Source organism: Eulemur rufifrons, chromosome 2 (assembly GCF_041146395.1).
Source record: "Eulemur rufifrons isolate Redbay chromosome 2, OSU_ERuf_1, whole genome shotgun sequence".
NCBI lineage: Eukaryota > Metazoa > Chordata > Mammalia > Primates > Lemuridae > Eulemur > Eulemur rufifrons.
The window spans coordinates 94,927,106-94,940,903 of record NC_090984.1 but is presented as its reverse complement, the minus strand read 5'-3'; the positions used below and the strand labels follow the sequence as shown (position 1 = coordinate 94,940,903).

The 13,798-nt window shown below is 37.0% G+C and overlaps 1 protein-coding gene across 12 annotated transcripts in view; it reads right to left on the bottom strand.

The window, feature by feature from the left end:
- GPHN (gephyrin) overlaps positions 1–13,798 on the bottom strand; it is a 540,339-nt gene that overhangs the window by 69,177 nt on the left and 457,364 nt on the right. For all 12 annotated transcript variants that reach the window (XM_069487828.1, XM_069487899.1, XM_069487867.1 and 9 more), the window contains one exon: positions 8,684–8,739. In XM_069487828.1, coding sequence (XP_069343929.1) covers positions 8,684–8,739 — 56 coding nt within the window. The remainder of the gene's footprint in view (positions 1–8,683; positions 8,740–13,798) is intronic.

Here is a 13,798-nt window from a genome sequence, read left to right as displayed (position 1 = left end):
AAGATGGTACATTTAATGTTATGTATTCTTTTACTGCCAAAGTAAAATAAAATACAATAAAATAACCACACACACCCCTTAGGGAATAGTTAAGAAAAAATATCCCACCACTGGAAGTACAATCAAAGTAAAACTGGAAATTTATTTATTAGAAAAGCCTTAAAAATCTTTTCTCCACAATATTATTGTTGCAAACAATACTACCAATAACTAATGTTTATTGAACTCAAAATCTATGCTATGTATAGTGTTAAGTGCATTACATACTCTAGAATATAAGTCTTACAAAGACAAATTTTTTTTTATTTTCTGTTTATTTTGTTTATTCTCTCCAGATCACATCATCAGTCTTTACCCTGTGCTGTGACCCAGAAGGCTGACCTCTATGGACTATTTTAACCAGGTTCCTATCACTCTGGCTTCTGGTTAGGTTCAGCCAATGAGAGGGACCAACAAGAGATTACAGGGTAGGAGGGAGAGAAAGGTAGGGTTTTTTATTTCCCCTGCTCTTTTACTGCTAGACTACAATTTGGTGATGGTTAGGGCAACCCTGCTACTAAAGACCACCACAGCTCCTACTGGGTGGTCCGCTCCCATAGCTGTGATTATTCCCAGGTTCAGGTACCATTGTCTCCTTTTGCTCCTTCTGACCAAGAGGTAGTAACAGAATCTCACTGTTGCTAGTGCTTGAGTGCTTCAAATTCCTTTGCTGGTTTTCCTTAACCTTGTCCAGATTTTGGAAATAGTCCCTGAATTAATCTTCTTTAGTCATCCTCTTTCCAGACATATTATTCTATCATTGCAAGGCCTAGAAAGTGTCTGGCACACATCCTTACAAGATGAGCAGGTGTGCAACCCAGGGCTGAGCTGACATTGTACCATGTGTCCCAGGGAAACAGAGTACTGGTTGAGCTGAGATACCCTGCTCTACAGACCAAATAACTATGGTTCCCTGCTTCCCTGGAGCTGGACTAACCCTTTAGATTCTGAGGTGCTCCTTTCTCTGAGGAGTGGAGTTGTTGCTGGACTGTTCCCTGACACGTCCCTACCCTGGGGCCAAATGACAGCTGTGCTATGGTATTCTGAGGAACTTGCTGCCACTGACCTGGCCTCACAGAGTCAGATGTTGCGAAGTCCCACCACTGAGGGGTCTAGAGTCACTACTACATGCTGCCTCATCCTCTGGGATGTAAGTTGCCACTAAAGCCCTATTGGTACTGGCTCCTGAATTGTAGTCATAACCAGCTGCTCTGGCCCAAATCTCCAGAGCACCTCCTTTTACCCAGAGTTGGGCCAGTGCTTTGCCTTGTTCCCCAGGGGTAGAATCACAGCTAAACCTGGGCCCCTGGGCCCAAGCTGCTAAGGGGTACCTTAGAGTCACATATCCTCGTTCTGTAAACAACCTACCTGTACCCTAGGATCAAGTGCTAAAATAAGTCATGAGACCGCAGGCTTAGAATTCCAGCCCCAGAGCTTCTCCAAGAACCTGTACTTAGAACCCAGTACTGCTGCAGCCACTTGTAGGCTGTGTCAGCCATGACATCAAGAAGGATACCCTTGGCTAAATCTCCCATTGTGGAGAAAACAAAATAGGAGGCCCTCAAAAGCCCTCAGCACCAAGGACATTAACAGCCTATGCTGCTGACATAAACTTCTACAACCTAGTTCACTGAGGTGACCATAGTTATTGCTGATGTTGAATACAGCTGAAGAAGCTGTATGAAGACTTATATCATTGCACCTATCCAGAAACAGAGTCACTGCACCCTTTCTAACCAGCATACTAAAACCTCACCACAGGTAAAAGTTTTGCTCTCTGAAAGCCATTCTAGAAAGTTTGGAAGAGGTGATAGTTCCACCAGGTGCACAGACATCAGTATGGGGGCTGAGGCAGAAGGATTGCTTGAGCCCAGGAGTTTGAGGTTGCTGTGAGATAGGCTGACGCCATGGCACTCTAGCCTGGGCAATGGAGTGAGACTCTGTCTTGGAAAAAAAAATGGATTAAAGACTTAAATGTAGGGCCCCAAACTATGAAACTATTGGAAGAAAACACAGGGGAAACACTTTTGGACATTGGGTGGGTCAAAGATTTTATGGAGAAGAGCTCAAAGGTTTAGGCAACAAAGCAAAATAGACAACTCAGATTCTGTCAAACTAAAAGCTTCTGTACAGAAAACGAAACATTCAAAACAGTGAAGCAACAACCTGTGGAATGGCAGAAAATATTTGCAAATGATTTATCTGACAAGGGATTGATATCCAGAATATACAAGGATCTCAAACAACTCAACAGCAAAAAACAAAATAATCTGATTAAAGAATGGGCAAATGAGCTGAATAGACATTTCTCAAAAGAAGACATACAAATGACCAACAGGTTTATCCAAAATGTTCAGTATCACTAATCATCAGGAAAATACAAATCAAAAGCACAATAAGATATCATCTTACCTCCATTGGAATGACTACTATAAAAAATTAAAAGATAAATGCTGGTAAGGGTGTGGAGAAAGGGAAACTGTTGTATGCTGTTGATGGGAATGTAAATTATTACAGCTATTACAGAAAACAGCATGGAGGTTCCTCAAAAAACTAAAAATGGAACTACCACATGATCCAGCAAGCCTACTAGTGGGTATATAGCTAAACAAAAGGAAATCAGTGTGTGGAAGAGATATCTGAACTCCCATGTTTATTGCAACACAATTCACAATAGCCAAGATATGGAATCAATCCATTAGTCAACAGACTAATGGAAAAAGAAAATGTGGTATATATACACAATGGAATACTATTTAGCTATAAAAAGAACAAAATTCTGTCATCTGCAGCAACATGAATGAGTTTGAAGGACACTGTTAAGTGAAATAAGTCAGGCACAGAAAGATAAATTCTGGATGTTCTCACTCATATGGAAGCTAAAAAAGTTGAATTCAAAGAAGTAAAGAGTAGAATACTGGTTCCTAGAGGCTGGAAAGGCCAGGGGAAGGTAAGGATAGTGACAGATTGGTCAACAGACACAAAATTATAGCTAGATAGCATGTTCTTATTTATATGTGGAAGCTAAAAAAGTTGATCTCATAGAAGTAAAGAGTAGAATAATGATTAATAGTGGCAGGGATTGCGGAGTGGGGAATAGCTAAAAATTGGTTAACAGATAGAAAAGTATAGCTAGATAAGATAAATAAGTTCTAGTGTTCTATAGTACTATAGGGCAACTATAATGAACAATTTATTGTATATTTTCCAGTAGTTAGAAGATTGCATTTTGAATGTTCCCAACACAAAGAAGTGGAAATGTTCAATGTGATGAACATGCTAATTACCCTGATTTGATCATTACATATTATGTACATGTATTGAAATATCACACTTTGCCCCATAAATATGTACAATTTTATGTGTCAATTAAAAATAATAATAAAAGAAACATCCCTCAAAAAACCACATGCACACACATACACACAAAGAAAACAAAACATAAAAAGAAAGTTTCTGGCACACAGTTGATAGTCAATAAATATCTCCAGAATGAATGAATGAACAAATATGCATTATCTCATCTTATCACAATAACTACATGAAATATAGATTCATTCCAGGCTTACAACTCCAGTCTTCTCCCTGTTTTTTCCCCACAGTTATTCACAGTCACAGAGAAGGAGATACTTTGAATTAGATCTGGCATTGAGCTATGTACCTCATATCTCCTTTTTTTTGAGACAGAGTCTCACTTTGTTGCCCAGGCTAGAGTGAGTGCCGTGGCATCAGCCTAGCTCACAGCAACCTCAGACTCCTGGGTTTAAGCGATCCTACTGCCTCAGCCTCCCGAGTAGCTGGGACTACAGGCATGCACCACCATGCCCAGCTAATTTTTCTATATATATTTTTAGTTGGCCAGATAATTTCTTTCTATTTTAGTAGAGATGGGGTCTCGCTCTTGCTCAGGCTGGTCTCGAACTCCTGACCTCGAGCGATCCACCCGCCTCGGCCTCCCAGAGTGCTAGGATTACAGGCGTGAGCCACCATGCCCGGCCATATCTCCTTATTTTGTTATATGAACAAAAGACATTCCAGGCTTATTCAGAGTTGTTAAATATTAATGTAATGTTTCCACCAAAATAATCCTTAGCATTTATTTATTTATTTGAGACAGAGTCTTGTTCTGTTGTCCAGGCTAGAGTGCCGTGGCGTCAGCCTATCTCACAGCAACCTCAAACTCCTGGGCTCAAGCAATTCTTCTGCCTCAGCCTCCCAAGTAGCTGGGACTACAGGCATGTGCCAGCATGCCCAGCTAATTTTTTCTATATATTTTTTAGTTGTCTGGCTAATTTCTTTCTGTTTTTAGTAGAGATGGGGTCTCACTCTTGCTCAGGCTGGTCTCAAACTCCTGACCTGGAGTAATCCTCCTGCCTCGGCCTCCCAGAGTGTTAGGATTACAGGCATGAGCCACCACACTTGGCCAATCCTTAGGATTTAAAATAAAAAGTTTAGGGCCCAATGCATTTAAGAAATCTTATGATTTTCAGTCTCAGATACTAGTTATTGTCTGGGACATTTCTTAAACCACTATACATGACCATTTTGCAGTGCAGTGATTTTTGATGAAAAGCATTTAAGGTTTTGTTATGGTATGTGCTTTTTTAGTAGAGGTGTTAATGTCAAAACTATCTTCTGAGCCTGTGGAGCAATGACATTTTATATAGACCTGAAGAAATCCTTTTTTTGCTGAAAATGCCTTTTTGGCTAAGGTGGAAAGAAAATTTTAAACTGAATTTCAGGGAAGTTGCTTCTTAAACTGAATTGTGTTAGCCTAGAGCCCTGCCTCACTTTAGTCAGATTCAAGGTACAATATTCTGTAAATTTAAGTTTTATTGTGGTTGGACCTCCAATTTTCTCTATTCTTGGCTTAAATCAACTTTTAAGGTCTTGTGTGTGTGTGTGCGTGTGTGTGTGTGTGTGAGTGGTTATTAAATAAGAAATTTGGCTCTTCTATAAGATGAGCAATTCGAAATGTTAGGTGAAAGATTCCCATCAGCTCACATGTATTAAACCCAATATTAAAGATATTCTTAGATATATAAAAACACTTATGTATTTACTTAGAGTTGACATATAACCTGCAGTTGAATCAAATCAACTGAAATGGTCGATTCCAGCAAGCTGTGAAAAATTGCCCTTAGATTGTTAAGAACAGTAGTTATTGTCTCCTTTTTATTTTTATTGATATTCCTTAGATTGCTTTATAGACAGTAAAAATGTTAAAATCTTGACTTTTCATTAATAAATGTATTGAGTTGGATTTTTTGCACTTTGCCTAATGGTAGCCCTTTATAATTACATAATATTTTCTTTTTTTTTTTTTAAATAATAATTTTAAAACCTTTATCCCACCATCTACTAGTAATTTTTTTTTTTTTTTTTTTTTTTTTGAGACAGAGTCTCACTTTGTTGCCCAGGCTAGAGTGAGTGCGTGGCGTCAGCTTAGCTCACAGCAACCTCAGACTCCTCGGCTTAAGCGATCCTACTGCCTCAGCCTCCCGAGTAGCTGGGACTACAGGCATGCGCCACTATGCCCGGCTAATTTTTCTATATATATTTTTAGTTGTCCATATAATTTCTTTCTATTTTTAGTAGAGATGGGGTCTCGCTCTTGCTCAGGCTGGTCTCGAACTCCTGAGCTCAAACGATCCGCCCACCTCGGCCTCCTAGAGTGCTAGGATTACAGGCGTGAGCCACCGCACCCGGCCAATATTTTCTTTGAAAGCGTACAGTGCTAAACAGTGGAACAAACAGTGCCAAACTGTAAGTAATTTAATGTCAAATATTTTAGTACTCTGAAAAAACATTTTTTAAATCACTGCCTAGTGTACACGATGGCATCCTAATGCTCAAGTGTATGTATCTTTAATAAGTAAGCAATTCAGCTCTTGCAAGATGTCTGAGATGTCTATAAAGTATGTGTGATCCATCAGTTATAGATAAACAACATTACAGGTAATTTGAAGAAAAATCCTTTTCTTATATAGTTTTTATCTTTTTCCCATCAAACTTTTATAAAAACATAAAAAGTTAGAAACTGTTGTTTTAAGTTTCACAGTTAGAGGTTTTAACTAATAGTAAATAAGGCTACTCTTATTTACTGTAACCTATCCTTATGAATACTAGGCTGTGGCTACCACAACTATTTGCATTTCCTTAAACATTCCATGCAATTTTTAAAAACACCTCTGGGTTTTGATTTACACTGTTCTCTCTGCCCAGAATATCCCTTTCCCATTTCTGCTTTTGAAAACTCTCTTAGGCCCAGCTCCAATGTCGTCTCCCTAACTGTCCTATGGTGAAATGCTCAGCATTCTCTTTGGTGCTCCATAAGCACTTGACTGATACCATTAGCTTAATGCCTAATATACTGTATTATATTTAGTTGTTTATACTTTTGTCTCCTCCAGTAGATGTAAGCTCCTTAAGAACAGTAATTATGTCTTAATTTACTTTATACCCCCAGAACCTAGTACCTGGTACATGCAGTAGGTGTGCTTGATAAATGATGGACAGACTCAGTTGAAGATCAGACAAGTACTCCTTGAATAATTGCTATTTTGTGGCTTTGTCAAAAAACAAACAAACAAACAAACAAAAAGGGATGCTTTAGATGTTCATTGCTTATGGACATAGGTAGGTATCAAGAAGTCAAATAAATTATGAGGTCATAAAGTAAGTTATTTATAGAAAAGGATCAAGGCCAGGCATGGTGGCCTATGCCTGTAGTCCCAGCATTCTGGGAGGCTGAGGTGGGAGGATCACTTGAGCCCAGGAGTTTGAGATCAGCCTGGGCAACAAAGCGAGACCTTGTCTCTACAAAAAAATAAAAAAATCAGCTGGATGCGGTGGTACATGCCTGCAGTCCCAGCTACTTGGGAGGCTGTGGTGGGAAGATCACTTGGGCCCAGGAGTTTGAGGTTGCAGTGAGCACTACACTCTAGCCTGGGTGACAGTGTGAGTGCCTGTCTCAAAAAAAAAAAAAAAAAAAGAATCAAGACTAGCTGTCCTTTTCCTTTTTGTCAGGGAAGTAGTCACAGGAGCTAAAGGTAGCCTGTGTGCAACGTGGACAAGGATCTACATCACTACAGTGCCAGCTTATCTTCAGAGATCTGTATATGGATCTTCTTAATTTTTGGATGCTAGAATGAGGGGTCTAGGGTTACCACTATTGACACAATCCTTCTCCTATATATTTCCTTAACCCTTTTCTATTGTTAGTACACATGAAACTACATGATAAGCCAAGGAAGAAAAGGCTTGGGACCTAGCTTTTGCCAAAACCGCCACCTTCATTTTTAAAAATTATTTATTTTTTTGCCAGCTTTATTTTTACATAGTGCTTATTAGACTTGGTAGTAACAGCTGAGTATTCTATTCCAGGAAGAGGAAACCTTGAAGGGGAGCAGAAAGAAGAGGAGAAAAGTGCTTTTGTCTTTCTCTGGTTCTGTTTAATAAGGTAGCTGCTCTTCTGACCAACCTTTATAACTCACTGGATTGACAGATGCTATTTCCTCTTAAACATGACAGTGGGCACAGCATACTTTCTTCTCTTGTATACTTGTGAATTACCACTCCAGTAATCAATTGAATTTGTTCCTAAACTTGTTTGTGCCAGTTTGTGGCAAAAGTTGTTATTGAATTATGTAATTTAAGTAAATATTACATATACCAATGATATATGAGTGTGAAAAGAGCTTTTTCTATGATAAGTAAAGCCTTTTAAAAACTGCCATTAAAAATGCTGCTAAAAGGAAATGCTGTCAAACTAGGTGTTGGTGAAGCAACTGTAAAAAAGTATAAAACTATAATAAAAATCTAGAAGGATTCTATACTTCTAGGATTTGCAAGAGTCCTTAAGTTTTTCTTCACTTTAAAGAAACCCAAACTGAAAATCACAGACAATGCCTTTTGGGTGTGGTTTATATAAGAAAGACCTGATAGAAATTCAAATATTAATAACATACTTATTAAAAGAATAGCCTTGATACTTCATTAAATTATTGACAAATAACTGTTCATTTATTTGTTAAATTTATAGTTATTTTGAAGATATAAAATAATTTCCCACTTTAACTGATTTTCAATTAAATGGTCAATTACTGTTCTCAAAAGTATTAAATAAAAAGACTTGTACTGTATTTTCATTATAGTCCACTGTTGCTTCATTTCTTAATAGAAATATATGTATACCTGCTCCTTGGCTAGGTCCCAAATGAGAAAATGAATCTAAATAACTAGCCAGAGATGTTAAATAATCTGCTTCTTCTAAATTTCCCTGTTTATAACACAAGTTGGAGAAAAGTCTGAGAAGACCACCTAGAAATTTTAATCCTAGTGGGAACATCATTTTTTTCAATATAGGAAAAAAGAATCACCTAGTAACAGGGCTGAAAATACTTTTGGGGCATGTCTGTGAGACATACCAACAACACTAGGCTATATATGAATAGATGTAGATCCTTGAAATTAGGAAATAATTCTTTTGGTTCTTACAGGAATCATCCTTTCATCTCTTTCACGACCTTCTGACTAATCCCTCTCTAAGATTTCTACTTCACTGGTAGGAGAAGTTTAGAATTAGATGTGCAAAGTATGTGAAGCTGAAATCTTCAGTGCCTTTCAGGCTTATGAATCTCACCTGTTCACCAGCTTGGGATTCCCCAATGATGAAACGATCTCCTGGGCCATCAGCAGCTGTGAGATGGAACAGAAACAAGAACAATCATCAGTATGGACCTATAGCAAGGAACAAGAACCTAGTATTGGAATTCTAAACTTTGACTCACATTATTTGATAAGTCTTCAGAGAAGTGAAATATTTTTCTGATCTCTTAGACTTGATAATGGCTTTGTTACTACTGGTTTGATCACTGGTATCCACAACTCACACATACTGACAAATAGTATTTTGCCCTCTGTTGGTTTCACTGGAGATGGTCTTCCTGTCCCTCCATAATTTCCATACTTGTGCTTTTCTAATAAGAATTTCTTTTGGCCTATCCTCCTAAATAAATGACACCTTATCCATGTATATGTATGTTTGTATGGTTGATGTGTGTGTGCACACTTATGGGTATATATGGGTGTATTACTATGTGTATATATATCCATATTTCCCCATTTTCTATAAAATTTTTAACTACTTCATACCATTTTCTTATTTATCGCCCAGTCTGGTCTCCATAATAACCAGGTGAAGTAGGAAGAACATATATGCTTTTCTTCATTTGACAGCTGAAGGAAATGAGTTATAGAATGAAGGAACTCAGGTAGAAAAAAGGTTAAGTACCTCACACAAATTTTAGTAAGTGGTAAAGTTAGGACTAAAACCCAATCTCTTAATTCCCAGCACAGTTGTTTTTTTTTTTTTTTTTTTAATAATGGATCAAAATGCCATTTCTGAATCAGAATGTATAGGCAGTGGTGCATCACATTTTCCATTGGCTGTTTATTTTTAAATTGGAAAAAAAAAAACATTTCCAGAACCGGGATGGAAAAAAATTCTTATCCAGCCTTTTTTCTTTTTCTACAGTATAATAGTGGCCGGATGAAAAAATATTCTTGAAAATTCAGGACAGTTTTCTTGACATATAATGTGGCTTTCAGACCAATATTACTGGCAAGGCAAGGTCTATCTAACTAATGAATTTTATGATCGTGACCGTGTCATCTGCATAGAGCAGGGTTTGGGGCATATATACAGAAAAGATAACACCTTATTTATGAATATTTTAGTTATATTTGCAATCACACTGATAAATAATAAAACATTTTCCCTCTTAAAAAGGACACATGAAATTAATTGTTCCTTTATGTAACCAAAAAGTGGTATTTTTTTCTCAAGCCTTATATAAAATACTGTTTACAATGAGTCATTTTCTTACACAGATGGCTTTGGTCGTTAACCTGATGTGGAAAGGGACAAAAATTTACATTAGATCTCTTCTATCAGTAGATGTTGTATCTGTGCTTTATAGATATTATCTCAGTTAATAAACTCTTGGTTTTCTTATGTTTTCTGGAATCCTATTATATTTTTCAGTGTTCATTTGTAGAAATTAGAAGAGTTTTCCTGCAATGCTATTTTAATTAAGCTACTTCCATGGGTTCTTTTAAAAAAACTTAAAAAAAATTTAAAACAAACATAGAAGTTATCCCTTCAACACTTATCAACATTTTACCAACCTTGTTTTATCTATCTCCCACTTATTTTTGCAGTCTTTCAAAGCAAATGATGATTTTCTTACTATAGAAAATTGAAACATCAATTATCTTTCAGTGTTCCACACTAGCTGCATCTCAAATGTGAATAAACATTTTTAATTACTTCTCTAGTAGAGAAATACTTATCAGTTTACCACCTCCCATAGCACCCTAAACATTTTCTCTTTTTACTTCCTGCACAAGGGGGAAATTAGCATGGTTTTAGAGTAAAACAAAGATGAATCTGAATCCTGGTTCTGCCTATTATTAGCTTCATGGCTTTCAGCAAAATTATTAATCCTCTCTAACCTTCAATTTTCTTGTTGATAAAAATGGGGATAATCACACTTTTAAAATGTTACCTTTTAAACCTGTTCTTTCCTTTTATTCATTCAGTAAATTACCACTGAGTGTCTTTTATGCCCCAAGTGCCATACAAGGTACCAGGGACAGAGCAGGGAGTGACACTAGACATTGTTTCTATTCTAATGCAGTGCCCATCAGGTTTTTTGCAAACTCTGGATCACAAATGGATGTAGGCTATGAAATCAATTAAAAAACAATTTTAATTATAAACAATTTTAATAGAAATTATAATTTTTTAGTGAAAAAGGATAGAAAATATATTTCTTCACATATGCTAAGGATGACTCTTCTTTCATGAAAATTGTTTTTACTTACTTATATGTAAGTATATGTATGTGTGTATGTACATTTATATGTATTGTATTATGTTATACACGTGTATATCACTGGCTTGCGATACATAATGTATTTAACATATTTCTTCCCATGGGTGTGGTTAAAACAAAATTCTGGAAGCCACTGATACAGTGAGGGAGACAGATATTAATCAAATAATCACATTAATGAATATATAAATAGAAATTAAGAAAACTACTCTAAGGAAAGGAACATGGTTTTATGAGAGTATACAATTAAAGTAGTGAACTACACTGAAGGGTCAGGGAAAGCCTGATAAAAGGATTTCTGATTTGAATATGAAGGATGAGTAAGAGCTACGTAGGGATGTGGGGGGTGTGAGGGGAAGAGGGGGGTGTGGGTGGAAGAGGGAGAGTGGGAAAAGAAAAAGATAGAAAGTGGAAATGCTCCATTATTATGTATAGAAAGAACATTATATGCAGAGATCTCTGGTTCATGTCTTCCTCACACTTTATAATGTAGCCATTCTTAACTTTTAGTATTGTAGTTCCCTAAGAGTACCAAGAAGACTCGTATTTCAGCTCCATGACATATGCTACTTCTACTAAAGTGTTCTTTGCTTTTTTAAATTTAATATAATTTAATTTTATTTCAGAAAGTGTCTTTTTCTTATTCTTGCCTTCTGATTAAAGGCTTTTTAGCTTTTAAGACTCTGCTGAAGCATCACCTTCTCTATGTTGTCATATCTGACTCCCCTTCCCTCAAGAGTTACCTACATCCTCTTTGGTTTCCCCAGGGTAGCCTGAAATAACTCTAAAATGTATTTGTAAGCCGGGTGCAGTGGCACATATCATTAGTCCCAGCTACTCAAGAGGCTGAGGCAGGAGGATCTCTAGAGCCCAGGAATATGAGACTAGCCTGGGCAATGTGCGAAAACTCATCTCCAAAACCAAGATGTATTTGTAGTTATTTGCTTATTTGTCTTAGGAGACTCTCTAGCACTTGCTGTACAATAGGTATTAAATACATGTTCAATATGTCAAGTATTCAAAATGTTCCATAAATGAATGAATGTGGTTCCTAAGAACTTTTTTGGAAAGATATATGAATGAAAAATAAATAATATTTTCCAAACCAAAATTCTATATTTGCTATATATATTCCTGCAGATCCATGTATGTCTTCCTCAAAACTTAAACAAACACTCACCATCTGAAGAATATTTAGAGGCTGGGTGTGGTGGCTCATGCCTGTAATCCTAGCACTCTGGGAGGCTGAGGTGGGAGGATCACTTGAGCCCAGGAGTCTGAGACCAGCCTCAGCAAGAGCAAGACCCCATCTCTACTAAAAATAGAAAGAAATTAGCCGGACAACTAAAAATAGAAAAAAACGCCTATAGTCCCAGCTACTTGGGAGGCTGAGGCAGGAGGATTGCTTGAGCCAGGAGTTTGAGGTTGCTGTGAGCTAGGCTGACACCATGGCACTCTAGCCTGGGCAGCAGAGTGAGACTCTGTCTCAAAAAAAAAAAAGAGTATTTAGAAACACTGCTTTAATTCTATATAACTTAGATCATGTCATTATTCTGTCTAGCATAGTACCTAGTTCATTGTTGATGCTCAATAAATATTTGTTAAAGGAATAAAGAAATGAATTTGTCATTCCAATAATACTTAGGTGGGAAGTTTGCAAATTGACTTATTATTATTGGGCTGTGTAAATTTTCTTAAATAATTCCATAAATGTGTATATTTTACCTCTTCAGCTAGATTATGAGCTCCTTAGAAGTAGGGACTACTTCCTTTATTTCTTTTTTGAAATCCTCTGAAGTTCAATCTTTCTCATTTCTCCTGTTCCCCCACACATGCACATATATGCAAAATGCTTTTATCAATGTTCTGCACAAATGCTCTAAATAAATGTCACCAAACAATGAGTGGCTGGTGATCATCTGGGGCAGTATAGGAGCAAGCCTGTATAGAGTCTCAGGGAGGTCAGTATGTGAAAGAGCTCTTAAGTGATTCTAAGGAGCAAGGTCCTTTCTTATGAGGGAAGGTATACCAACTGGGGAGAGAATATGTGCCCACTTAAACTATGTTCTCTAGCTTACCCTGAACCTTTCCATCTGGCAAACACGTCTCTATATTGCTGGCCAAGGAAGGCTCAGTCAACCAATAATATAGAAGGTTCCTGGTACCAACAGAAGAGTCATTTTTATTATTTTCCTTATAACAGTGTTTCCCAACCTTTAATGTGCCTACAAATCATCTGGAGATATTATTAAAATAGAGATTCTGATTCAGTAGGTCTGGGATAAGGCCTGAGATTCTACATTTCTAACAAGCTAATGTTAATGCTGCTGGTCCATAGACTACCCTTTTTGAGGAGCAGAGCACTATAAGATTGAACTGAATATAGACAAATTCAAACTAAGAAAATTTAAAGAAAAAAATTAGTGAACCACAGAATTATTGCTTTTAACTTAACACCAAGGCTTATCTTATAAGACAGAAAAATAATTATCAATTCACCTAACTTGCTGATACAGTCATGCTTCACTTAACGAGGGGGATATGTTCTGAGGAATGCATCATTAGGAAATTTTGTTGTGTGAACATCATAGAGTATACTGACCCAAACCGGGATGGTGTAGCTTACTACATGCCTAGGCTATGCGGCATAGCCTATTGCTCTTAGTCTACAAACCTGTACAACATGTTACTGTGCTTGAATACTGTAGGCAACTGTAATAAAATAGATACATATTTGTGTATCTAAACATATCTAACTATAGGAAAGGTATACATTGCACTATGTGACCTTGTGATGGTTACAATGTCACTAAGGTGATAGGAATTTTTCAGCTCCATTATAATCTTATGGGACTATT